This window comes from Ranitomeya variabilis, chromosome 7, assembly GCF_051348905.1.
Source record: "Ranitomeya variabilis isolate aRanVar5 chromosome 7, aRanVar5.hap1, whole genome shotgun sequence".
NCBI classification, from domain to species: Eukaryota; Metazoa; Chordata; class Amphibia; order Anura; family Dendrobatidae; genus Ranitomeya; species Ranitomeya variabilis.
In genome coordinates, this window is record NC_135238.1 from 215,234,072 (window position 1) to 215,261,419 (window position 27,348).

At 40.9% G+C, this 27,348-nt stretch overlaps 1 protein-coding gene across 21 annotated transcripts in view; it reads left to right on the forward strand.

Moving 5' to 3' along the window:
* BAZ2B (bromodomain adjacent to zinc finger domain 2B) overlaps nt 1–27,348 on the forward strand; it is a 330,703-nt gene that overhangs the window by 265,027 nt on the left and 38,328 nt on the right. For 12 of the 21 annotated variants that reach the window (XM_077272878.1, XM_077272883.1, XM_077272877.1 and 9 more), the window contains 9 exons: nt 863–1,135; nt 1,905–1,965; nt 3,214–3,322; nt 9,695–9,796; nt 15,734–15,944; nt 18,562–18,654; nt 18,734–18,795; nt 20,541–20,606; nt 26,817–26,882. In XM_077272878.1, coding sequence (XP_077128993.1) covers nt 863–1,135; nt 1,905–1,965; nt 3,214–3,322; nt 9,695–9,796; nt 15,734–15,944; nt 18,562–18,654; nt 18,734–18,795; nt 20,541–20,606; nt 26,817–26,882 — 1,043 coding nt within the window. The remainder of the gene's footprint in view (nt 1–862; nt 1,136–1,904; nt 1,966–3,213; nt 3,323–9,694; nt 9,797–15,733; nt 15,945–18,561; nt 18,655–18,733; nt 18,796–20,540; nt 20,607–26,816; nt 26,883–27,348) is intronic. The other 9 variants (XM_077272882.1, XM_077272884.1, XM_077272888.1 and 6 more) reach the window with 2 other exon arrangements.

Below are 27,348 nucleotides of genomic sequence, written 5' to 3' on the forward strand. Positions count from 1 at the left end.
TCAATTCCGCATAAAAACCGCACAATCCGCATAAAAACCGCGGTAAATCGGCGGCTGCGGATTCTGCCAGGAGATGCGGATTTTGTGCAGAAAATTCTGCACCACATTTCCTACGTGTGCACATAGCCTTAAAGAGGACCTGTCACCAGATCAAACTTGGCCATATCGTCTCTTATTTTACTCTTTCTTCTCCCCTGCGTACTGTTTTTTTTTTTTTTTTTTAAATTCCACCATACAATTCCAGAGGTACAGGCCCTTATACTTTGTGCTACTTTTTATAGTTTTTAAAGGAGGCGTTGTCCACAGGGTAATTATTATGCAGAGCAGCCTAAAGACACGCCCCAGAGGATCCTGAAAGCCGTGTCCTTTTGATAATGGTCATAAAAACCAGAACTATAAAAAAAAAAAAGCTCTGTGCAAATGTATAGTGGATTTGAGAAAGAATAAAAACTCGGGAACAGCGGTAATAAAGTAAGAGCAAAAACTTTTCACTTTTGCCCCGGTGGCTGCTTTACTTTGAAGTTATGTGCCTATGTCAGAGAGGTTTTATCCCGAAGTAAAGGAGAACAGAAAGCGGTGATGATAGCACTGAGGTTGGTAAAGTTTTCTATTCAATGCATGTAAGTTAATGTAATAGGCATAAATTACATTTTGGAACATCTTATGCCGCGCCAGGTAGTTGTGAATGTAGGCTACATTTGATATATCCTCTAGTCCATGAAATTGCTAAAGATGATAGGCGTCGTTATCTAGAGACAGCTGCAAGACGCAGCTTGGATACTCTTGACAGTTGATGTCGCCATCTCTACCCCATACTGTGCAGAACGCTGGCAAGTTTTACTTTTTTTTTTTTTTTCCACAGAGTCAGACAGCAATTCAGAATCTGACTCTGAGGGATCGGAAGACGACGATGATAAGGATGAATCTGACAGTGATACGGAAGGAGAGAAACTGAAGTTCAACAAAACGGCTCCTTCTGCAAACAGCAAATCAAACAGCATGGCGGCCAACTCCACACCCCTGAACCTGCAAGTGATGAAGAGCCCGAGCTCTGCTCCTGCCACGCTGTGCCCCGATACGCAATCCTCCGACTTCCACAGCTCCTCCGCCACTCTCAGCCCCAACGCGCCTTGCGGTATCTAATATTTATATTCTCCTCTTTAGTCTTCTGTTGACATGCTGATATCCCTACTTTACCATTTTTGGGATGCCTTCAGCATTTTGGAAAATGTCATGTTTATTTCTGGGGTGTTTGACTTGCATTGTTTGGGTCAATGTTGCCTTTTTACAAACTCGGCATGTCAATATTTATTTATTTTTTTTGTGGGGGGACAGTTTTCACTATTTTCTCACATAGATTTCCATTGGCTTTTTGTGTCTTGTTTTTGCCCACATTTTTAATCCCATCTTTCCTCCATCACGATTCTAATAGAATTCCTTAAGTGACTGACGTGATCTGTTTATTACTTAACTAAGAATGCAAAAAAAAACAATAAAACGCCTTAAAACTTTTTTGAAAATGCTATATAAAAACACTGTAAAAAATGCGATAAAAACACACGCAACTTAAAAAAAAAAAAAAAAAGGCTAGCATTTCTTCCTGCCTTTTACCTGCTTCAATTTGCTATTAGTGCATATATAAAAAATTGGAAAGACCTGAATTTTTTTTGACGGCTTGCTGTATTCATGATACATTGTGAGTCACAGTGCCCAGAGTAGTCCGTGTACAGAGCCCCCTGCTGGTCACCTGTGGTATCATAGCAGGGGATAGAGTTACCGTATATGGAATCTAAATAATTGTCATTATTTGTGGTGTATTCAGTAATTGTGGTTTTATTATACCAAAATGAAAGTAGAAAAATACATACATTAAAACTATCAAAAACATTCACCTTTATTTTAAGGTTCTGCCAAGAGGCGAAGAGTTACAGATGAGCGTGAATTGCGTATTCCACTGGAGTATGGGTAGGTCATCTTAAGACACATTATTATCATTTCTTAATATTAGTGGGCAAACTATGTTTCATGTGTTGACTGTATTTTTTTTTATTTTATTTTATCAAATGCAAAAACACTCAATGTTGTGGTATTGACATTGGCCACATGATGTCACCATGGGACCGGTGGAGGCAGTAAGGGATCGTTTACCGTGGCCCATAATCGACTAATGTAAACAGGCTGCCAATCACCTGACGAACATCATTGTCACCCAATGAAATTATCTTTCTCGGCAGCTCATCAACCTGTGTTAACAGGACATGTGCTGCCGAGAACAATCTATCATCAGTCGTTCTGTGCACATGGGAAATGAGTCCCAGCCTGTCTAAACAGTCTATTAAATGGCTGCCGATTGGCAAACAAGTAGGCAATCGGCAGTCCTTTAATGGATTGTTATTGACTAATCTTCTATTATTATCAGAGAGAAGTGATAAGTTTAATGCCGCCTGAGCCAAGATAAGCGTCTTTCACACTGACAAATTCAAAAGGAAGATTGTGGATGGCTGGTGAAAACATGAGTAAGAAGACGGGCTGAAAGCAGCTATACACACTAGATGTATGTCGGCAGAACTTGCCAACTTGGTGGGATAGCCTGATCACTTAATGTGTATGTAGGTGTCCCGACTCTCCCTCCATGACAGATGTCAGTTGAAAGAAGGTTTGGTTATGTTGGTTTTCACCACTCCTAGTCCTTTTGTTCTCATGGTACAGAGGTATTTGTCAGTGGTTTACTCCCCTTTCTCCATTGAGAGCAAATGCGGAGCATCTATATGTATAGGTTGAGAAGGATAGTGGTTCAGCTGACAACTATCTAAAGTGGATGACCATCATTACTAAAATATGCCACCACCATCAAACCATCTGCCTTGGCCTCTGCTGATATTTAAGAAGCAGCATAACCCCCACTGAGTTTAACAGGCGCGATTCTGATCTTAAATATGGGTCAGAATAGTGCATGCTGCAATTTTATTTACACGTGGACCTCATTCATGTGAATGACCCCGTTAATTTGCATTGGTTATTGCACGCTCGTTTTGGCACATGGACCACAAATACTCTCGTCTGGATGAGCCCTAAGAACATGATATTACTGTCTGTCTCCTCTGTTGCCTCACTGATCATGAACATGTAAGGTCGGCTCTTCTTCTTTCCCTATGACCTGATTTAGGTATGACACCTCTGTATCTTATGTAACGCTATGAATCATTTCTATAGCTGGCAACGAGAAACAAGATTAAAGAATGCCAGTGGACGGCTGCAGGGAGAAGTGACTTATTTTGCCCCGTGTGGAAAGAAATTCCGACAGTATCCAGAAGTCATGAAGGTAAGATCTGTCGGTGAGTCCAGGACTAGGACCTGGTAGAAGTAGAGTGCACACCCATATGTACCTGTCTGTGCTGTACTGTCTTGTCATGTGGACGTACAATATGGGTTTTGTTTTGTTTTTTCAATTTCACAAATGGGTTTTCCCAAGATAGATAGGTATCCATAACCCCGTTAAATTGGTTTTATAGGTTTAAAAAAACAAATGGTGTTTTGTTTGTTGCTTCTTTTTCCCCCAAAACAGCATCACGTCTGTCCACGGGTTTTGCCAGGTATTGCAGCTCATCTCCATTGAAGTTGATAACACTGAGCTACAATATCGGCCACCAACTGGGGACAGGCATGGTGCTATGTTTGGAAGCAAGCAGCCATGTTTTTCTAAGCTTATACAACCCATCAAAAGGAGAACTACCCTAAAATCTTTATTAAAGCAAAGTTGCACATTTTTCACTGGTTGAGAACATTAAATCCTTGGCACATCCTGCTGTACCTGTATGTAACAGTCAGGGTGCACGAGTTTGGAGCAGGCTCAGGGGCTGTGCCTGCTCCACCCACTGTAATACATAACCACCACCTGCCCGTAACAGCAGCGATCAGCACTACCTGCGATCACTGCTGTTTAACTATTTCAATGCTGCTGTAAGTCTCTGACAGCGGCATCTAAATAGCGGAATCACAAGTGCACAAGATCATAGGTAACCGTGATTTATACTATAAACTGCAATGCTGTGGTATTCCAGCATATAGTATAAGCAATCAAATGATCTCAGGGTCAAATCCTATAAAGAGACTAAAAAAACAAATTTAAATATTTAAAAAAATGTATTAAGAATATACAAGTTTGAATTAGTCCCATTTTCCCAGTTGTATAATAAATAAATAATATAAAAAAAAATAAAAAACATATATGGTATTGTCACGTCCAATCTATCAAATTATAAAATTATTAAAAAAAAAAACCAAAAACGTTAGAAGATCAAAAACAACATGTCAGATTTGTTATATTTTATCCATCTCAATTCTCCCACCAAAAATGCAATATGTTTATGTACTACACTGAAAACTACAGCTCGGCATGAAAAGAATCATGAGCGGAAAAATAAAAACCATGAGCGTAAAAATAAAATAGTTACTGGCCTTCAGAAATTTCAGAATATTCATCACTGCTAATATATCTTAGTAGTATATTATATGATACACACACATATATATACAGTAATGGCTGAAAGTGTTGGCACCCTTGAAATTGTTCCAGAAAATAAAGTATTACTCCCAGAAAATTATTGCAATTACACATGTTTTGTTATACACATGTTTATTTATTTTGTGTGATTGGAACAACACAAAAAAAAAAGAGAGAAAAAAAGGCAAATTAGACATAATTTCACACAAAACTGTTGGCACCCTCAACTTAATATTTGGTTGCACGCTCTATGCAATAATTAGCTGAAATCAGTCACTTCCTATAACCATCAACAATCATCTTACCCCTCTCAACTGGAATTTTTGACAAGTCTTCCTTTGCAGACTTCTCCAGGTCTCTCATATTTGAAGCTGCCTTCTCCCAACAGCAAATTAAGATCTATACACCGGTGTTCAATGGGATTTAGATCGGGACTCATTGCTGCCACTTCAGAACTCTCCAGGGCTTTGTTTTCATCCATTTCTGGGGGCTTCTTGAAGTATGTTTGGGGTCATTGTCCTGCTGGAAGACCCATGACCTAGGACACAAACCTGAAGAACACAGAAAAAATTGAGACTTCTAAAGTATATTGAAATATATAGGGAGGGGTGCTGCAAAAACCCTGTAAAAATAACTATCAATGGAGAAGGAAAAGACAGGAAACAATTGTGTTCACACCCAAAAAGTAAAAGAATACTTAATTTTATTAAGGACAATTTATAGCAAAAACAAGCAGAAAAATCAATAATAACATGATTAAAAATGTAAATTCATAACAAAACAAGACAAAATTTGGATAGAGTAGTCCAAAAGTGGTCACTCAGACAAGGTACACTTTAAATTTAGTGGTATACCAGTCCTGGTTGACAAAAAAAGAATATAGAACACGACTGTCAAAATGTAAGTATCGAAAAAGGCATATCAATTCATATAGGTAATATGTAAACACACATCAATAGAGACACATATATCATCAAAATTGCAAATATGCAACCATGATTATCAGTGTACAATACCAGGATAAGTCAGAGTGTCCAATGCTGACAGAACCCAACGCGTTTCGCTGATTGGCAGCAGCTTGGTCAGAGGTGACGCAAACCAGCTTTCTGACACTGGGCACTACATTGCAAACCAAAATCCGTTGGTGATCTTCAGATTTCATGATGTCTTGCACACAGTCAAGGCACCTGGTGGCAGAGGCAGCAAAACAACCCCAAAACATCTTTGAACAACCATCATATTTTACTGTAGGTACTGTGTTCTTTTCCTTGTAGACCTCATTCCGTTTTCATAAACAGTAGAATGATGTGCTTTACCAAACAGCTCTATCTTGGTCTCTTCTGTCTACAAGATGCTTTCCCAGAAGGATTTTGGCTTACTCACTTACATTTTGTCAAACTGCAGTGTAGCTTTTTTTATGTCTGTGTCAGCAGTGGGGTCCCCCTGGGTCTTCTGCCGTAGCGTTTTATTTCATTCAACTATTCGACAAATAGTTTGGACTGACACCGATGCACCCTGACCCTGCAGGACAGTTTGAATTTCTTTGGAACTTGATTGGAGCTGATTATCCACCATCCGGAATATCCTGCATTGCAACCTTTCATCAATTTTTCTCTCCGTCCACATCCACAGAGATTAGCTACAGTGCAATGGGTTGTAAACTTCTTGATTATGTTGCACAATATTGATAAAAGAACATCAAGATCTCTGGAGATGGACTTGTAACCTAGAGCTTGTTGATATTTTTCAACAATTTTGGTTCTCAAGTCCTCAGACAGTTCTCTTCTCCTCTTTCTGTTCTCCATGCTTAGCTTAGTGTGGCACACACAGACACACAATGCAAAGATTGAATCAACTTCTCCCCTTTTTATCTGGTTTCAGGTAGGTGTGATTTTCATATTGCACACACCTGTTACTTGCCACAGGTGAGTTTGAATGAGCATCACATGCTTGAAGCAAAGTTGTTTACCCACAATTTTGAAAAGGTGCCAACAATTTTGTCCGGCCCATTTTGGGGGTTGTGTGTGAAATTATGTCAAATTTCCGTTTATTTTCCACGTTATTTTTTGTGTTGTTCCAATACACACAAAGGAAATAAACATGTGCTTAACAAAATATCTGTAATTGTAATAACTTGCTTGGAGAAATAGATCATTTTCATGAACAATTTCAAAGGTACCAACATTTTTGGCCAGTATTTCACCCCACTTGGACATTTTTATTTTAAATAATAATAATAATCTTTATTTTTATATAGCGCTAACATATTACGCAGCGCTTTACAGTTTGTACACATTATCATCGCTGTCCCCGATGGGGCTCACAATCTAAATTCCCTATCAGTATGTCTTTGGAATGTGGGAGGAAACCAGAGTGCCCGGAGGAAACCCACGCAAACACGGAGAGAACATACAAACTCTTTGCAGATGTTGTCCAAGGTGGGATTAGAACCCAGGACTCCAGCGCTGCAAGGCTGCTGTGCTAACCACTGCGCCACCGTGCTGCCCTGACATTTTCACATTTTTCACTAAATGATGCAATAAAATTAATGTTATTCAAAACTACAACTTGTCCCACAAATAAACAAGGCCTCGAAGGAAAAAACGAAAGTGCAAAAAAAAAAAAATAGTCCAGTCCCGATGGGGTTAAAACCACATAATTACCCACAATCCTCCCTGTGGTATGGCAGTTTAATGTTATCACTTGTGCTCATGGTAACAAATCAAAATCCAGGTTTCATTTTCATAGCACCGTTAAGAATATGAAATAAGAGGTGTGATTGGTTGCTATGAGGTCCAGTGTTACTACGGATAACATGGAGATGCGAGGGACGCTCAGAAGACTTATTGACTGGGGGGCACAGGTAGAATAAAATATATTACGGGCTTTAATGTAGGTTTTCTGGTAGTTCTCCTTTACCTATGGCCATCGGTCCTGCTGAGGACTCCATATTTCTCTAAACAGATGTTCTAGTTGTCAGCGGTAAAAAATGGAGTCTTCTGTTCAGTAGATCAGGGCGATTTACTAACTTCCTCTTGTTGTGGAACTACAAGTTACACTAAGCCCTGCTAATGCCTATGACTTACAGATAGATGGCTACATGCCTATGCATTAGGGTTCCTGATGGACATTTTTGCTCAGTTTTTGATTATTCAGACCAATATCAATCTAAATTGCCATAGGAGTCATACTCAAACCCCGATGCCTGAGGGGCCCCAAGGAAAACAAGTCACATTCTAGCATTGCTTGTCCACCACAGTGATGATGTCACTAGTTCTAGCATTACGGGTCCATCACAGTGATGATGTCACTAGTTCTAGCATTACATGTACACCACAGTGATGATGTCACTAGTTCTAGCATTACATGTCCACCACAGTGATGATGTCACTAGTTCTAGTATTACATGTCCACCACAGTGATGATGTCACTAGTTCTAGTATTACATGTCCACCACAGTGATGAGGTCACTAGTTCTAGCATTACGTGTCCATCACAGTGATGATGTCACTAGTTTTAGTATTACATGTACACCACAGTGATGATGTCACTAGTTCTAGCATTACATGTCCACCACAGTGATGATGTCACTAGTTCTAGCATTACATGTCCACCACAGTGATGATGTCACTAGTTCTAGTATTACATGTCCACCACAGTGATGAGGTCACTAGTTCTAGCATTACGTGTCCATCACAGTGATGAGGTCACTAGTTCTAGCATTACATGTCCACCACAGTGATGATGTCACTAGTTCTAGCATTACATGTCCACCACAGTGATGATGTCACTAGTTCTAGTATTACATGTCCACCACAGTGATGAGGTCACTAGTTCTAGCATTACGTGTCCATCACAGTGATGATGTCACTAGTTTTAGTATTACGTGTCCACCACAGTGATGATGTCACTAAAACGCATCATTAGTGTGTGATGACCTCAGGAAGTGCGGGAACAAGTTTTTTGTTTGTTTTTTTACAATGGAGCCATTTTTTTTTTAATATTGGTCTGATTAGTCTTAAGGGGTCCACTGGAACCTGCAATCTACCGTAATCTGTGGCCAGTATAATGCAGAGAAGCAAAAGCTGAGCAGAATTTCAGTTTGTTGGAAAAGATTCGGTATAACTTGTATTTTATTAATTGAGATTTCTATAAGTCCAGTGGGGGTCCTACTCCGTGATTGACGGCCATCTCTGTAGCTGCTCGGGAGGACCATGGCAGCACGGGGTAGTGTTAGTCGCCCAGACACCAGTTGTCCACTATGGCTGTTTCTCATGCATTTGTAGGGGCTGTCCATGAGTCTGAATGGTAAGTACATATACGATCTCTTACAGAGCTGAATGCTCTATCAGCTGCCGAGCTGTAACAAATTAATACCATACATCCCCTTTAATGATGACTGTAGTTTGATATTCATAAAGTTAAGGGGCTTTGCGACTCTTAAAGGGTCTTATTAGAATTTAAAAATGTACCTGGAAAAGCCCCAAAATGTTTGATCAGTGGGTTTTAGACCCCTGGATCAGTACAGAATGATTAAAGCTCTGCTACAGTAAATGACAAATCCTCATAGAAAAATGTGTTTCTATGTTCGTACTGCAGTGAAGACCCCCTGATTGAGTCAGATCCCCCCACAAGCTGTAGGTACACTTTAAAGGGGGCCTATCACTTGCCATAAATATGTCACTTCTTTACCAGGCACATTCTCCTGAATCCGGCGCTGTTTTTCTTTTGTTTCTGCTCCTCTCTGTTCCTGAGATATGGCCCTCTCTTCCCTGTATGCCAATCTAGTATTTGTTAGCCAGTGGGTGTGGTCTCTAACTCTTCTGTGGGTGTATATGTTAGAACCACACCCAGTTGGCTAAAAGACTTATATAAAGGGAATAATGGGCCATATCTCAGGAACGGAGAGGCGCAGGAAGAAAAGAAAAACAGCACCGGATTCAGGAGAGCAGCAGCATTTACAACAGATAACATAAAAAGACATTTATGGCAAGTAACAAATCCTCATTAATATAATTGTCTCCTCTATATGTCACAGTGTAGTCCAGATAAGTTTGGTTTTGTGTTCCATCTTGTCCTGTGTATGTGCGTGCGGAGTCCCTCCTGTTACTGTGTGTGACTGGGAGAAGGGCAACAAACTGGCTGTCGTTCTTTGAAATCCTGAAATGAAAAAATCTTTGATTTTTTCAGTATCTCAGCAGAAATGGAATAATGGATATCACAAGGGACAATTTCAGCTTCAGTGCAAAAATAAGAGTGGGGGACTTCTATGAAGCCAGAGATGGACCACAGGTATCCCCTTAAACACTCATAGTTCTAGCATACATGTAGGTAAAAAGTCATATTTCATGGAAATCTGGCTTTTCCCATTATCACCTTCCCTCCAAGCTGAACAATTTGCAAATGTGGGTGTTGAAAACCCGGGTGTCAGCGAACTTGGAGCCTTTAGCATGAATTTTAACTCTTTCATTTCTGGATTGATCAGCTCGGAGGGAACCTCGCTCATGTGTTGGAACATAAGCTTAGTCGTTTGACATTGTGATACTTGCCATATTATCACAATTTCTGCCGCTTGTCCATGTGTGTAGTAGAATGTGCTGTTATTTGTGTGTCTTTAGTACTGTTTCGTGTCTATGTTATTTGGTGTTTGCAATTTCGTTCTGTTCCTTTTAATAAGTAATGGCATCAAACGTGGCTGCTTCTTTTGACATGTGAAAAATATTTTGGAAAGTCAACTGAAAATATTTTCAAAGTCTGTCTTAATTTTTGCACTATAATTCTTTCCTAGGTCAGTACATGGATAGCGCAGACCTTACATCTTATCTTATTACTGTAACCTTACCTGAAGATCCTTGGTTCCTATGCAATCTTATGCTATGTTGGACCTAAAACAAGTCTGTGTACTATAAAGAGGGAGTCTCTTGTATAGCAAAAAAAGTATATAAAGCTTCCTGTTACTCCCCTAAAGGGTTTGTATCAAGGTTTGAAATTATCCCCTATTCGTAAGATAGGGGATAACTTCCTGATCACTGGGGGCTCAACTGTTGGGACCCCAATGATTCTGATAATGGGAATGGGGCAGATGTCAAGCATGCAAAACTCCACTCCATTTCTTCTCAATGGTAGTGTCAGTACTATATTGGGGGCCCATTGAGAATGAATGGAGCAGAGGTACACATGCTCAACCTCGTCTTCTTTTAGATTGGGGATCTTCAGAGCCCCCGTTCTTAGGATCATTTTGGGTTCCACGGTCAGACCCAAAGCAAGAAGTACAATTTTCTTTATGCTATGGATAGGAGATGATATTAAATCTGAGTACAAACACTATTGGGAAATGTATAATGATGGCAATCATAGTGTGTAGGAAAAGTAAGTCTAAGCAAACAGCAACATGGTTGTCCTGAAAGAAGAGAAATAAACTATACTTCTGCAACATTTGTAAATTAGTCCTATACAGGACTATGAGCACAAGACTATACCTTTCATGTAAATATAAAAAAAAAAAATTGCAATTTATACAAGCCATGTATGTAAGGTTTCATTGAATCCCAAGGGCAGTACAATCATTTGTTGGGTGCAGCAATTGGGTAGAGGGTGCCCTTCAGAAACCGGCTTACAATATCACGCTCCTTCCCCATGATGGTACCAGCCTCATACTCGCTGTCTCGACATCTTTATTTCCTGGTTTATAACAATCCCATGATTTTTCATGTTTGAGTTCTTTTGTGACTTTTTTAATACACATGTATTTTTGATTTTTTTTTTCCAATGGTTCATATTAAGATCCTGGTCCATACTATATATCATGGAGATCCCAAGTCACTTTAGTGTGGATCTTGTTTTAGGATTTTTCCTTTGTATTTACATGTATTTTTATGATTTTTTTTTTTCTATAAAAGTAGCCTGTAGGAAGAAAAATGAAAAAAAAAAGACACCTAGAGCATGCTGCATTTAGAACGAAAACAAAGTGTTAAAAAATGCCACAAAAGTTTTTTATAATTTTACCTATTGACTCATAGCTCAGTATAAAAGAAGGGGCAAGAAACGCCAACCCAAACTCAGATGGAGCTTCCATTCTCCATAAGGGTGTTGTTTAACCGTCACTTTGTATAGTTCACTCCATTAAGGCTAGGGTCACACGACCGTTTTCCCCACATCCGAGAAACTCCGTCTGATTATGCTCATCACACTTTGATCAGAATTTAATCGGAGTGTAATCCAATTTTGTTGGAGGTGGAGAGAAAAAATTTCTCCACCTCCCCTACAATGTCCGTCTGTGAAAATTGGAGTCATCCTATTGCGGTCTGATGTTTTCCATGGACCCATAGACATGAATGAGCTAGTGGCATCCGATTATTGGAGGCAAATTGTGCATGCTACTATTTATTTTATTTTTTTTTCCCAGATCGTCTCGGTCCGAGGAAAAGAATCAGACATGTGCATGGCCCCATAGAATAACATCAGGACGAGCGCTACCCGTCAAAACGATGGATAGCACTTTTCCAAGTCATGCAATCATAGGCACGAGCCTTTATAATGTGGTGTTGCATAGTAAAGTGACTACCACTAACCTTTAATGCTTAATTCCGTATTCCACAGATCTCAGACCCTTTGACTAGCGTCAGTCTAGTTTCTTCCCATTCCTACTTGTTAATAACAATTAATAACATTTGGTCAACAGACTCAATTACTCGGTGTGCTTTACTCCGCTAGGCCCACATATAAGGGGCATCATGAAATAGTTTATTGAGATTTCTTAGAAGTTAAAAAAAAAAATGCTGGAGGATCTGACAAGGAACTATCAGAATAATAAGAGGCAAAACTAAAGAAGATATATTGAAGACATCTAAGTGAAACGGAAGCTTTAAAGATGGATGCAGCGCCTTTGATTCTGGTCCTGATTAGAAGGCTACTTGGGGAAAGATGATAGGAGTTCACGTTTTGATCTTCAGTTTATAGTTTGTGAGCAGCATCGTTAGCGGCAGGGCTTATTACTGCTGAGACCTTGTAAAGTATGATAAGTTGAGTTCTGCTTTTTTTGCGTCGTTCTCAGCAGCGCTGGCACACTCACAACACATTCCATTCATCTTCCTAGGACTCAGTGTGATAGTTTCTTATAAAGCGTCTCTGCAGACTTTACATTATGAGTGTTTGTATTGTGGTGGTTTAATAGGATATAAAAGACCAATGTCGGACTGGGGTGGCAAAGGCTCACCAGTAACATTGATTCTTGGGGCCCACTGTCCAGCTACATGAAAAAAATAACTTGGTTCTACGACACAAGTTTTGCTTCTATGTAATAATAATTTTGCTAGCTTGTTTAATGAATGATTAGATGATAACTTTTTCTAATTTTGGATTAAGTGTAATAGCACTTCTCATCAGCACTCCTTCACAGCGGCCTACCGGAGGTTTCTCCTGTTCACCTGTGGGCCAGTCCGAGCCTATACAAGACTATTAGATCTGGACCTCTGCTGGTGTTGCTTGCGTTTGGTCAGGTCATCCTCCCTTTTGGACCTTGTTGTACTAACATATCATAGTTTATGGGATAATTGGAGTTACTGGTAAGCAAAAGTTGACCAGTAATTTGGCCATCATGGACATTCACCTATCACCATTCACATTGCATCCTCTCTAGAAGGAAGAAAACTCTCTTAAATATTGCCCATACATATTTACCCTGTATAGATACATTTACACATTCATGAGACTGCTGGTTCGCCTTCATTGACCGTGTAATCATAGATCATGTAGTGTATGAGAGGTGCTGGCCTGAAAATAATATTCGTGCTGTTTTCTTAGCAAATTCATTGAGTATCTAATTCCTTTGTAAAGAAAAATGCACATTTCTGCTAGAGTATACTGTATACATTAAGTGCTGATGAGAAAAATTTAGTGTGCAAATAAATATCACTATTACTTGTAGCAACTAATCAGATTACGGATTTTCCATGGAGAAAAAAAAACAGTGGGTGGTTATTGTGGGGGACTACTCTGATTGTCCTACACCTGCACAATTAAAAGCCCACATACACATTATATAAATATTCTGGACCAGCTGCTCATCTAATCTGGGTTTCCTCCGGTTTCCTCCCACACTCCATAGGCATACCGATAGGGAATTTAGATTGTGAGCCGCGATGCGGTGGAATTAATGTTGCTATATAATTGGATAAAATTAATAAACCAGCTTATACTTGGCCTTATAGTGATAACTTATCGATCAGTGGGGGTCCAATCACTGGGACCTGCAACAATCAGCAGAATGGGGCACTTTTATCCCGGTTAGAAAGGAGCGGCAGTGTGCATGCATTTTATACAGGGCTGCCGAGTGCTGCACTCGTCTTTTTCCATGAGCTCTATAGAGAATGATCAGGTCTCTGGCTGGATTCTCCATTTTGTAAAGAGGATAAAAGACCCCCAATCTAACGATCGGTTCGGATTCCAGCAGTCAGACCACACAGACCACCACTGATCAGCAAGTCAACCACTATCTTATGTTTTGGTGGGTAGGTGATAACTTGTTTCCACTGGACAACCCCTTTTAAGTCTCGGAAATATAATTTATAGAAAATTTGTATTTCACATTGGTGCATAGAGGCCGCTATAAATACATACAGGACACAAGAATCACTTTGCATTTTTATGTTCTGCTAATCCATTAAAAAAAAACAAGTCACTAAACACTAATTAACTGCCTAGACAAATCTTATTTAAGAAACACAAAGTCAGCTCCCCTGTGCTTTACCATTCATCACATGGAAAGTGGAAATTTAATGTAAAATATTATCCCAGGTTATAACAATTATTAATTAAAAAAATAGGATTTGGTCGCCATTAATATGACCAGGAACTGAAGATATTTTAGAGCAAAATATATTTTTATGCACGGCACTATTATGGTATTTCAGCATCATGCAGCTGGGTCGATACCATTTTTTTAATTTAATCAATGGCATATGTTTTAAACTAAGCCCAAAACGTGTTTCCCTAGTCCCCGACTGATTTTTGCTTAAGCTGCTATGATCAGTGAAAAACATTGCTCATCTGCACTGCCCCATTGAATAACATTGGTCAGAGTTTGATCCTTTTTTTTTTTCGCAGACTGAAAATATTGTCACGTGAACAAGCACTAAGAGTGACATTTTCATTCAATTGTGGACTTGGTAAAGATTTTGTCCAAAACAAATCAGTTTGTACTTTCTTTCTAGTACACTCGCATGTTTACATTGACAGTTATGGCAGAGACCGACTGCCGTACAACTCGTGTGATGATCAGATCGCCGTGCACGGACTGGCCCAGCACCTCTCCTGACCTGAGCATGACAGTGTGATGTATTTCTATGCCGCTGTCACGCTCAGGTCAGGAGAGCCGACAGCCAGTACGAGGTTTACGATGCGACCCTTGCACGAGTTATATGGCAGTCTGTCTCTGCCCTTACTTAGGACTTTCTTATTTCCCTTATTTATTTCAAGGGAGCCAATTCCTGTGACAAACCCGTTGGAATTAAAAAAATCTGTAAAAACATTTTGCTTTTTGTCTTGCTTCTTGAAGTGCAGATTTGAGTAATAGGTCACCTTGCCCACGCCAATGAGAATATTTGGCATTTTGTGTGCCCTCTCAGCCTGCAAACAGAACCAAGTTCCCTAACTTAGCCTTCAGACAATTTTGAACAAGGACAGGAAATACACACTACTGCGGTGCGCTCATAGCATTCATGGATAATATCATTTAGGGGCTTTTGTATAATTTTATAATTTTTCCAAGTTTTCCACCTGTGGGTGACATTTTATGTTTTGCACTTGTACTAAGCAATGAGGCTTGGTATAAGGTTGGGTAAAGTGTATTGTTATATTTTGGCCATGATTCATGTCTGCCCCCATGCTATAGAATCTATGAACAGCCTGAATAGGAGCTGATTTGCAGTACCTGGGAATGGCCACTAAACAGTTTATGGAGCTGTGGTGCTCTGTGCCGTTGACGGATCTGTTAACAGCCGATAGGTGGGGTGCCGGGGGTCAGACTGCCACCGATCAAAGTAGTTGAAAATTCCTTTAAGGTCTGAATAGAACTATCCTTTCCAGCATATTTCACATATAAAATGATTACGTTATATGCTTCAGTAAGCACAACATGAGCTTTAATAGTGCATGTGCATCGTGCTGATAGCTGTGGTGGCAGCGGCGCTCTCCTGTGATCACTCTGATCCCTCTTTATCTTTTTTAAAGGGACTGCAATGGTGTCTTCTGAACGAAGAAGAAATTGTTCCACGTATCCGAGCAATGGAAGGACGCAGAGGACGACCGCCTAATCCAGAGAGGCAACTAGCTAGGGAGGAAACCAGGATGAGACGTAGAAAAGGACGACCCCCAAATGTAGGAAACCCAGATTTTGCCGTGAACGATGAAGCAAAGCTCCTACGAAAGCTTCAGGCACAAGGTATGTGAGCTGCTCGAATTCTCAAGGGTTGATGTGCAGTCGCTAAATCATTGGGGTTCGTTTAGTTTGGTAACGTTAGGGGTTAAAGATGAGCCTTTCATTTTCACGTTGGCAACAAATCCCACAACATTTCCAGAGACTTTGCATGTTATCCACTGGTGTATTTCTGCTTCCAATTGCTCGTACATTTTCCCTCTTTAGAAAAATCTCAAAGTATTGATTTTCTATGACATTTGCACTAGCGTGTGTTATTACTCATTCTCTGGCTGTATACCTGTATGAAATTTCACCTGGAGAATCTAGGAGCTAATCCATATAATGACCGGGCAAAATCTTCACACATTGGTTGTCGGGGGCGCAGGCAATTTCAGAAAAATAAAGCTGGTCAAATGTAAACGTATTTAATGAGATGATATAGATATAATATGTTTTCATAATTATTTGAGCCCATGGATCCATTATATGTCCATTTTGCAAGATGGCGAGAAAATCTCGCCATACGGACGTCACACAGATGCTTGCATGCGAGAAAATCGCATCCTCGCACTGCACACTGATGACATACGGATCACTGTTCAGGAAACATTTCTGTGATTCTCGTCCATGTAAAACGGACCTTTTTTTATACTTTGTGTGTGACTCCAACCTAAAGGAGATCCCCCAACATTAAATATAATGGTATTTTACTTACTGATCAGAAGGGGTCTGATTGTCAGGACCTTGGAAAAGAACAGGGGCAGCAACATTTTTTTCACCTCCACAGCAGCACTGCCATCTATCTGCAGTGTAGGGAAGTGCAACACAGCCCTATGTATGTGAACGGAGCAGCTCCCTGTACAGCAGTGCCACTTTGACAGTAAAAATGATGGAGAATTGACCCCATAACTGAGCGTATTTACACCATTGTATAATAATTGGGAATATCCCTTTAAAAAACAAAAGTAATATCTGCAGATTATTGTACCTTTTTTTTCCCTACGGTTGGATTTTTTTTTCAATTTTTGCAAGGTTGTTTCCACCAATCTCTCCCATCGGGAAACAATGTACAGTCAGAGCTGCAGTTTTTTACTTGTAATCAGAGGTGACTCCAGGTCACCAATAAACTGCAACCTTAGAAGGAAGATAGACTTTTCATTGACTGTCCAATAATATGAAAAATCTGATGGTTCAGAACCTGTCCGGTCCCTTTTAGGCTGCATTCATTTATATCTTCAGTTTTAAAGCTGAAGTCTTAAACAGGTAAAGTTTTACTTTTATTCTACTTCCACATATGTAGCAAATATTTTATATGTACCTGCTTGAAATCGGCTGGGCAAGGAGTTCGGTAAGCTGAAAAGCCCCCAAGGCAAATGCTAGGATTTGTTTCAGCTTTGTGGTTGTATGCTTTGGGGTAGTGTGGTGCCACCTGCAGGTCATTGTTCCTTACGGCAGGTTTATGAAAATTAATGTTTCAAGAGTATTTTGTGATCACATCGTGGATGTGTGGTTTGTTTGGCTATTTTCTTGCTGAAGGGGCAAATTTTCTTTTCAAATGGTGTATCATTTGTGTGTGTGGGTGCAGTATGAACGGAGATACAAAGTGATCACCGAAAAAGAGTGTTTTGAAATAATATAGAAGGATAGAATAAGTCCCTGGATGATTGACACATTCTGGTACCCATAACTTGTAATATTATTACTCTGGAGTAAGGTATCCAGGTTCCTTTGATACCTTTGTAGTAGTTCTTTCAGCAGTTACTTAGTCTCCCTTCTTTTATAGTAAAGATTCCCATTCTTTCTTTTCGACTTAGTGGAAAAGATCATGAGAGAATTTTGCATCTGAATATATTTATATATACTGTTATTAGAACCACTAATGGGTGCCCTTTTTCTGAACTAAATAACCCAAATTTTGATCATCTTGTTAATACTTCAAAAGTAACTCAACATTTTTTTACTTAAGATTCCTGGGTTGTTTAAAGGAAATAGACACTTTAGCGCAACTTTATTTTTCTAAGATACATATATTTTGGGCTGAAAATCATTTTTGCAATTGGGCTTTACAGTGTTTTTGTTTCCCTGTTTCCCATTGCTGGCTGTAAAAATGAGTTAAAGATGTTGTCCAGCCATAGAGTGTTTTCACATTGCACTTATCTTCACATTCGTGGGTCCCATCATGGGTTACTTTCGAACCCCCCCCCCAAAATGGAATTTGGGCGTATGCGTCGACGGGTCCATAGACTTTAATGGTGCCGGTAGAGCGAACGTGCGCGCTGACGTATATCATTTTCGGGAGTATACAACTTCTGGAGGAGGACACCTAGACACAATATACAACATCTGGGCGTCCACCTCCAGTAGACATATACGCCTGAAAATTATACACATCAGAGTGTATTTTTGCTCTGCCGGCACCATAAAGTGTATGGACCCGTTGGCGCATACTTCCTAATCCCTTTTTACAGGGGGTTCAGACATAAGTCCTGATGGGGGCCACCAAACTGGTGCCGGCATGCAATGTGAAAGCACCCTTAGGCTTCAAGTCTGCAGTCACTCTATGTGACCTCAGATTTGTGAATCCTCATTTCACACGCAGTCTCCGTTCCACGGTGCCATCTTTTTTTCTTTTGGGTTATAGAAATCGCCAGACAAGCTGCACAGATAAAACTTCTACGAAAGCTTCAGAAACAAGAGCAAGTGCGAGCAGCTAAAGAAGCCAAGAAACAGCAAGGTAGAAATTCGGAGATACATATATTTTTTTGATTCATCTTAGAGTGCCTCCAGTAAATGTAGTCATGTTTGTATTACAGCTATTATGGCCGCAGAGCAGAAACGGAAACAAAAGGAGCAAATTAAGATACTGAAGCAACAGGTAGGATTATTTTTAAATTTTTTCTAATCAGCATAATTAAAAATGACAAATTTTGTAGTCCTACATGTGCAATCATGGGACCCTACTGCTGACCTGGAAATGTGCTCCATTAAATGTATTTACTCTTTTCAGTATATCTCCTCTAGACGTTCAGCTGTTGGCAGATCTTATTCTTGGTTTGGTCCAATGTACAAAGATATCTGTTCTGAATAGGCCTGGCTCATAAGTACCGTACTTGAAGTAGAAATGTGGCTGATATAGAGATCTGTCAACAGCAGCTATGTCTATTCAGAATAGGTCTCGCTTATTACAGGGGACTTGTCCGGCAATTCTTGCGGCCCAAACCACGAGCAGCATGAATCCGCAGCCTTACTGCACATTTGCAGCCAGGCAAATTAATCTCTGAAACGTCCCAGCGTTTCAGAAAAAATATACTTTGAAGACTTGGCCGGTGATCCAGAGAGGACCAGACTTGTCCAGCGCCGTCCCAGGCCAGCTTCTCCCAACACTGCTACAGACGATTGACAGGTTTGTATTCTAGTGAGAGACCTGTCAATCATCTCAGCAGCGCTGGGAAGAGGCAGCCAGGGACAGCGTTGGACTAGTTTAATCTCCGACTATGGTTTCCAGCCGGATCAGTAATGCATACGTTCCCCATACACATTTGTAAGTTGGACGATCCAGCTGAAAACAGCGGGTTTGGATCACTTTTATCCAGTGTGTATGGGGGCCTTTAGTTTTCTTTGTGCCCCTCTGCCATACATCTGTCCAGTAGGTCTGTGCATACCTTCTTTTTTTTCCCACAACTATATATACACTTTTTTAATACAAGGTTATGTGTTCAATGTATACATCAAGTGTACGCACCATGGTCATTCACCAGTTAAGCAGTCATTCACCTTTGATAGCTGTTTCCCCACATGCACGCACGCTTCAGCTGAGTGAGCATGTGTTCTCCGTAGTGAAAGGGTAATAAGGTGGCTTTGCTCCCTTGAGGAAAATGGAGTGAGCATGTTCAAAACCAATATACCTAATGAGTCTTTCTGTCGACATCTAGATCAAGGAACCTCCATATGTATTAGATGGGCAGCCGGTTCCACTGAAATCATCCTGCTTGGCTGATGTATGTCTAATGTGTATGGATACCTATAGTGGTGCCGGCACACCTCACAGCTATTTGGCTCCGAAGGTGTACCTGTATCTGTAAAGCATTTAGAAACCAAAAATCATCACTTTATTATTTAAGTTAAGACACCAAAGACAAAAAGTTAAATAAAAAGCAGATAATTATTATGATGATTGTCAATAATGATGTGAGCTAGTAAAACTACCTATTTTGCATATTAAATAATAAGGAGCAAAGTACACCTAAACCGGGCAGGCAAAGATGAATTAACACTGGAGCCATGATAGTTCATAAATTCAGGACTGATCCCACAGTCGCTCATGCTGACATCAATCACACTATCTGGCGTCCTGCATAAAATGTCATCTACATATCCCCAAGAACACAAGCTTAACAAATCTCAATAAAGAACACCCATTTTTTAAAAATAAAATGGCAAGTTGCACACTTACATTACCCTCATTCCTTCTTTTCCATTCCTCAATCACTTGTAAAAAGATCCAGGTTTACCACTTTATAGGTGGGGATGGTTCCCTTTTCTAATTGCAGGACTGATGACTCATATGTACTGTATCTGTGTAATGTACATTTTTTTCATAACTCTTTCTTCCAATCTTAGGAAAAAATCAAGAGAATTGAGCAGATACGGATGGAAAAAGAACTTCGCGCCCAACAAATTCTAGAGGTATCAGGGAGTATCCGCTGTTTTGTGCTTACTTCATGTTTAACATGACTTTCTCTTTGGATTGTGCTTTCTGGGCATGTGTCAAGATTAGAGGACGGGACTCGCTGCACGTGTATAGACCACTGTTCTCTGTAACTGCTATGTTCAGGCTTACGTGGGTCTTGTGCATATGGCAGAGCCTGCACGGAGGCACTCTGTGGACCCCTGTATGGTGTATCCATATGGCATTGTATTAGGGAGCATCGCAGTATGACTTCAACACGGCACAATTAATTTTCTGTAGCATTCATACAGTGTGCCTCCGTATGAAATCAGAGACGCATGGCAGAACAGTAAAGCCAATAGTAGTCTACAATACATGATTATTAATGAATAGGGCAACCCCGATATGCGACTCTAAACTAAAGTGTATGTGTTTCTATGTTCTATGTTCGATAGTGCAATAGTATTAGAACAGAACAGTGATAACAAAGTATTCCATCATTTAAAGAGTAACTAAACTTTAATTTTAAAATTTTTAAAGTTTGTAAATCACTTTATTAGGGAATTCATCTTCAATCCGGTAAAAAAAAATTGCATGTAAATGGCTTCCGAACCTCTGCTTTTCCCCAGTTTGATTGCTGCTTTCAGCTGTATTAATATCAGAACTTATTCATTTGGAGTACAGATAATGGCAGTGATCGATCAGCCCGTTTCCTCTTCCTAGGGTTGTGCTGATCAGAACAATCTCCTGCAGCAGCTTCTGCAGTGACACCGATGCTGAGCTGACCTTCACTGCCATCATCAAATGAGTACGTTCTGATGTCAGTGCAGAAAGCAGGCGAATAGATGGGAAAGCACAGAGGTTTGGATGCTGCTTATATGCAATTTTTTTTTTAAAGGAAAATTTCCTATTAAAATGATTTGCAAAGTTTCATCACTTTCCATGCTGGACAAAAAATAGTATAAAAAGAATAATAAAAAGTTTAGCTACACTTTAAAAATATAATTATTTTCTCCCAATTGAATATTAAAACACGGAGAAGTGGTGCAATGTGCTATTTTGGAACCTTATAATGGAAACAAGTATTTGATCCCCTGCTGATTTTGTAAGTTTGCCCACTGACAAAGACATGAACAGCCTATAATTTTAAGGGTAGGTTAATTTTAACATTGAGAGATAAAATATTAAAAATAAAATCCAGAAAATCACATCGTATAAATTATATACATTTATTTGCATTTTGTAGTGTGAAATAAGTATTTGTTCCCCTACCAACCATTAAGAGTTCTGGCTCCTACAGACCAGTTAAGGCCCCGTCTCACATAGCGAGATCGCTGCTGAGTCACAAGTTTTGTGACGCAACAGCGACCTCAGTAGCGATCTCGCTATGTGTGACACGTACCAGCGATCAGGCCCCTGCTGTGAGATCGCTGGTCGTGTCGGAATGGCCTGGACCTTTTTTTGGTCGCTGAGGTCCCGCTGACATCGCTGAATCGGTGTGTGTGACACCGATCCAGCGATGTCTTAACTGGTAACCAGGGTAAACATCGGGTTACTAAGCGCAGGGCCGCGCTTAGTAACCCGATGTTTACCCTGGTTACCAGCGTAAATGTAAAAAAACCAAACACTACATACTCACCATCTGATGTCCGTCAGGTCCCTTGCCGTCTGCTTCCTGCTCTGAGTGCCGCTGTACAGTGAGAGCGCAGCACAGCAGTGACGTCACCGCTGCGCTCTGCTCTCACTGTACGGCGGCACTCAGTCAGAGCAGGAAGCAGACGGCAAGGGACCTGACGGACATCAGATGGTGAGTATGTACTGTTTTTTTTTTTTGGTAACCAGGGTAAACATCGGGTTACTAAGCGCGGCCCTGCGCTTAGTAACCCGATGTTTACCCTGGTTACCCGGGTGCTGCAGGGGGACTTCGGCATCGTTGAAGACAGTTTCAACTATGCCGAAGTCGTTCCCCTGATCGTTGGTCGCTGGAGAGAGCTGTCTGTGTGACAGCTCCCCAGCGACCACACAGCGACTTACCAACGATCACGGCCAGGTCGTATCGCTGGTCGTGATCGTTGGTAAATCGCTATGTGAGACGGGGCCTTTAGACGCTCCTAATCAACTCATTATCTGCATTAAAGACAGCTGTCTTAGGCTACGTTCACATTTGCGTTGTGCGCCGCAGCGTCGGCGCCGCAGCGCACAACGCAAACAAAAACGCGGCAAAACGCACGCTAAAACGCTGCGTTTTGCGCCGCATGCGTCCTTTTTGGCCGAAAGTTGGACGCAAAAAAAATGCAACTTGAAGCGTTTCTTGCGTCCAACGCTTGCGGCCATGCGGCGCAAAACGCAGCACAACGCATGTCCATGCGCCCCCATGTTAAATATAGGGGCGCATGACGCATGCGGCGACGCTGCGGCGCCCGACGCTGCGGCGCTGACCGCAAATGTGAACGTAGCCTTACATATTCACCTTTATAAAAGACTCCTGTCCACAGACTCAATTAATCAGTCAGACTCTAACCTCTACAACATGGGCAAGACTAAAGAGCTTTATAAGGATGTCAGGGACAAGATCATAGACCTGCACAAAGCTGGAATAGGCTACAAAACCATAAGTAAGATGCTGGGTGAGAAGGAGACAACTATGGTGCAATAGTAAGAAAATGGAAGAAATACAAAATGACTGTGAATCAACATCGATCTGGGGCACCATGCAAAATCTCACCTTGTGGGGTATCCTTGATCATAAAGAAGGTGAGAGACCAGCCCAAAAGTACACGGGGGGAACTTGTTAATGATCTCAAGGCAGCTGGGACCACAGTCACCAAGAAAACCATTGGTAACACATTACGCCATAAAGGTTTAAAATCCTGCAGTGCCCGCTAGGTCCCCCTGCTCAAGAAGGCACATGTGCAGGCCCATCTGAAGTTTACTAATGAGCACCTGGATGATTCTGTGAGTGATTGGGAGAAGATGCTGGGGTCAGATGAGACAAAAATTGAGGTATTTGGCATTAACTCAACTCGCCGTGTTTGGAGGAAGAGAAATGCTGCCTATGACCCAAAAAACACCATCCCCACTGTCAAGCATGGAGGTGGAAACATTATGTTTTGGGGGTATTTCTCTGCTAAGGGCACAGGACTACTTCACTGCATCAATGGGAGAATGGATGAAGCCATGTACCGTAAAATCCTGAGTGACAACCTCCTTCCCTCCACCAGGACATTAAAAATAGGTCGTGTCTGGGTCTTCTAGCAAGACAATGACCCAAAACATACACCCAAGGCAACAAAGGAGTGGCTCAAAAAGAAGCACATTATGGTCACAGGGTGGCCTAGCCAGTCTCCAGGCCTTAAAGGGATCCTGTCATCCCCCAGGGCCTATTAAGGTAAAAGAGCCACCTTCAGCAGCACTAAGGCTGCATTCTGTGATGGTGGCTCTTATGTTTAGTATCCCTAGGAATGCTGAAATAATCACTTTTATAAATTTCGAGCCATACCTGTATTGCGTTAGGGAGTTAGGATTTCTCCCAGACTCAAGCGCCTCGCAGCTGTCCATCATCCCACCGTGTGCCACCTCCTCTCTGTCTTGTGCCATCACCGGCCCCTGCCCTCTGCAATTATTTCTCGGGCATGCGCTGTGCGTGCTGCCCTAGAACTTACATCAAGTGATGTAAGTAGATCGTGCCTGTGCACAGCGGAAGCCCCAGATCCCGCCCCACAGTGTGTTATGATGTATTCACACTGCGGGGCTGGGAATCTGGCGCTGTGCGCAGGCGCGATATACTTACATCACTTGATGTAAGTTCCAGGGCAGCATGCACGGCGCATGCTCGAGAAATAATTGCAGAGCGCAGGCGCTGGTGTCAGCACAAGACAGAGAGGAGGCGGCGCCCGGTGGGATGATGGAAGGCTGCGAGGTGCTTGAGTCTGGGAGAAATCATACCTCCCTGACGCAATACAGGTATGGCGAGCAATTTATGAAAGTGATTATTTCAGCATTCCTAGGGATACTAAACATAAGCCACCTTCACAGAATGCAGCCTTAGTGCTGCTGAAGGTGGCTCTTTTACCTTAATAGGCCCTGAGGGGGGGGGGGGGGGTGACGGGTTCCCTTTAATCCCATAGAAAACTTATGGAGGGAGTTGAAGCTCCGAGTTGCCAAGCGACAGCCTCAAAATCTTAATGATTTAGAGATGATCTGCAAAGAGGAGTGGACCAAAATTCCTCCTGACGTGCGCAAACCTCATAATCAACTACAAAAACGTCTGACTGCTGTGCTTGCCAACAAGGGTTTTGCCACCAAGTAATAAGTCTTGTTTACCATAGGGATCAAATACTTATTTCTCACTGCAAAATGCAAATATATTTATGTAATTTATACAATCTGATTTTCTGGATTTTATTTTTGATTTTCTATCTCTCAATGTTAAAATGAACCTACCATTAAAATTATTTACTATTCATGTCTTTGTCAGTGGGAAAACGTACGAAATCAGCAAGGGATCAAATACTTATGTCCCCCATTGTATCCGTGTAGGCACATGAAATTTCCATACAATTGCTGGTCTAAATTTCTTCCCACTTGTGCCTTTTTTATACAAACTGAGGAATTATGTTTTATAAATGAGGTCCCCTGAGGACATGTCGTTTAGCGTTACCCATATATTTACATCAATAAATCTGAATGAGGTACAGCGAGTGCTTCATGAACGATACTACCGAAGTATTGATATGTGCTCTTGTTTTTATATATCTGTGTGCTACAATTAACACAAGCAAATTACCAGTCTATGGCAGGACTCCTTTTTAAAAGTGAAATTGTGCCTTTTGCTAAATTTCCCAGTACAAATTGAAATGGCTGAAAAACTTTGCGAATATTTTGCTTTTACCGTTTTTGTTCTATATTTTTCTCTCTGCCCCTACATTATGCTGCTTTCAGATTAAATAGACCAAAATACAAGAAACTAGATGGTAGCCCGATTCTAACGTGTATGCTGCTTTCAGATTACATAGACCAATATACAAGAAATGTGCAAGGCTCAAAATAATAAATTGCCATACTAAATATTTATAAAAATGAGATATGCATACAAAGTAAGACAATAAAAAATGTACTGTTAATAGGTGGGTATGACAGCATCCCACCAAACAGCATAGGGCAGATCAAGTAACAAGATATATAAAATATATAATACAGTACATGGAGTCCTAGCTTTGAGGATGGATACTCGAATAAACATGTAAGCCAAAATAGTCAATGGGCGACAATGAAAAAACAATGAATAAAGAAAAACAAGATAGTAGAAGAATACAATGGCGTTAGAGTCCTCACGTATCAAAGAAAACGCACCCGATGCGCGTTTCGCATCAAGCTTCATCAGGGGTTGTGATGAAAACTAAATGGCAAAATCCTCCAGATTCGCTTTAAATATCCTAAATTTTGCTTTATAAATGTTGCTAAGTACTTTATATTACCCCAGTTCATTATCTCAAGCCCCCCTGCTGCCCATGTATGAGTCCACTTCTGCACAGGCGCAGATACAAGAAGATGAGATATTTGTACATGTGCAGAAGAGGATGTGAAACAAAAGTGACTGCCGCCATCTTCATTCCTATGGGTGGGAAGAGTACAGCTTCCAAGGTTTACCGTCCTGTCCATGGGCAGTAAGGGGTTTAAAATTAATAAATCGGGTAAGTCTAGGGGTTCCTGGTACAAATCAGAAGTAGTGTATAGGGTTCATTTTACTTCCTGTTTTTGTGATGTGAAGAAATAACAGTTTAGCAGATAGCGGCATGGTCTCCATACATTTCAGTGCAGTGCTATGTAAGTAGGAAAAGGGGGAAATATACACAGACATGATTAAATTAGGATGAAATTGGTATAAGCTATTTATTATGGGTGATTGCACATTAACAACAATGCCGAGACCCGGTTATGTCATAGAGACAACATTATTCTCTAACCCCATAATGTTTCATATTTGATTTAGGAAGAGGAGCCAGTGCCAGAGTGTTAGGATGAAGGGTGTTCAACCTTAAACCGCGCACCCATTATTTAATTGGCAGGAGGACTATAAGCATTAGTATGCAGGAGACGTATGGCTCCATTGTGTCCTGTATTGTGCCGTCACCCAGTAGGACGTGAGGCTTTCTCTAGCATCTGATAAAGTGTTCAGATTGTAGTTGTGCTGTTGCATGACCTTGAGACCTGTTTTGCATGCACAGGCTAAAAAGAAAAAGAAAGAAGACGCAGCAAATGCCAAAATATTGGAGGCCGAGAAACGAATAAAGGTTAGTTTAGATAAGAGCATCATTTGCCACCGTTTTCTGTCTGACTTGCTTTGGTTAGGGCATTTAGACTGAGTGACATGCTTTTGCTAGAATCTTGAGCAGGGGGGCACAAGGGCCACAGAGTCAAATTGTACTATGAAGGGGGATCACAAGGATACTAAAAGCGAACCTGTCGGCAGAACTTTGCTAAGTAAACTACAGGCATTGCCAGATTGGTGCTGTTATACTGATTAAAATATACCTGGGATGAAAAAATCTGTCTTGTGGTTCTTGTGTAATCAGTGTAAGATTTTTTTCAGTTAATGAGATGCTCTGGGGCGGCCTGTGGGCAGATTCTTATCTTCCTGCTCTAAGCCAGAGAAACCAAGGAAAGACCTGCCCACAGGCCACCCCGAGGCACAAACAGTCTGTCCTTCTCTATGATGAAGAACATGTTTGGGAGGGTCTTTCCTTGGTTTCTAAACTT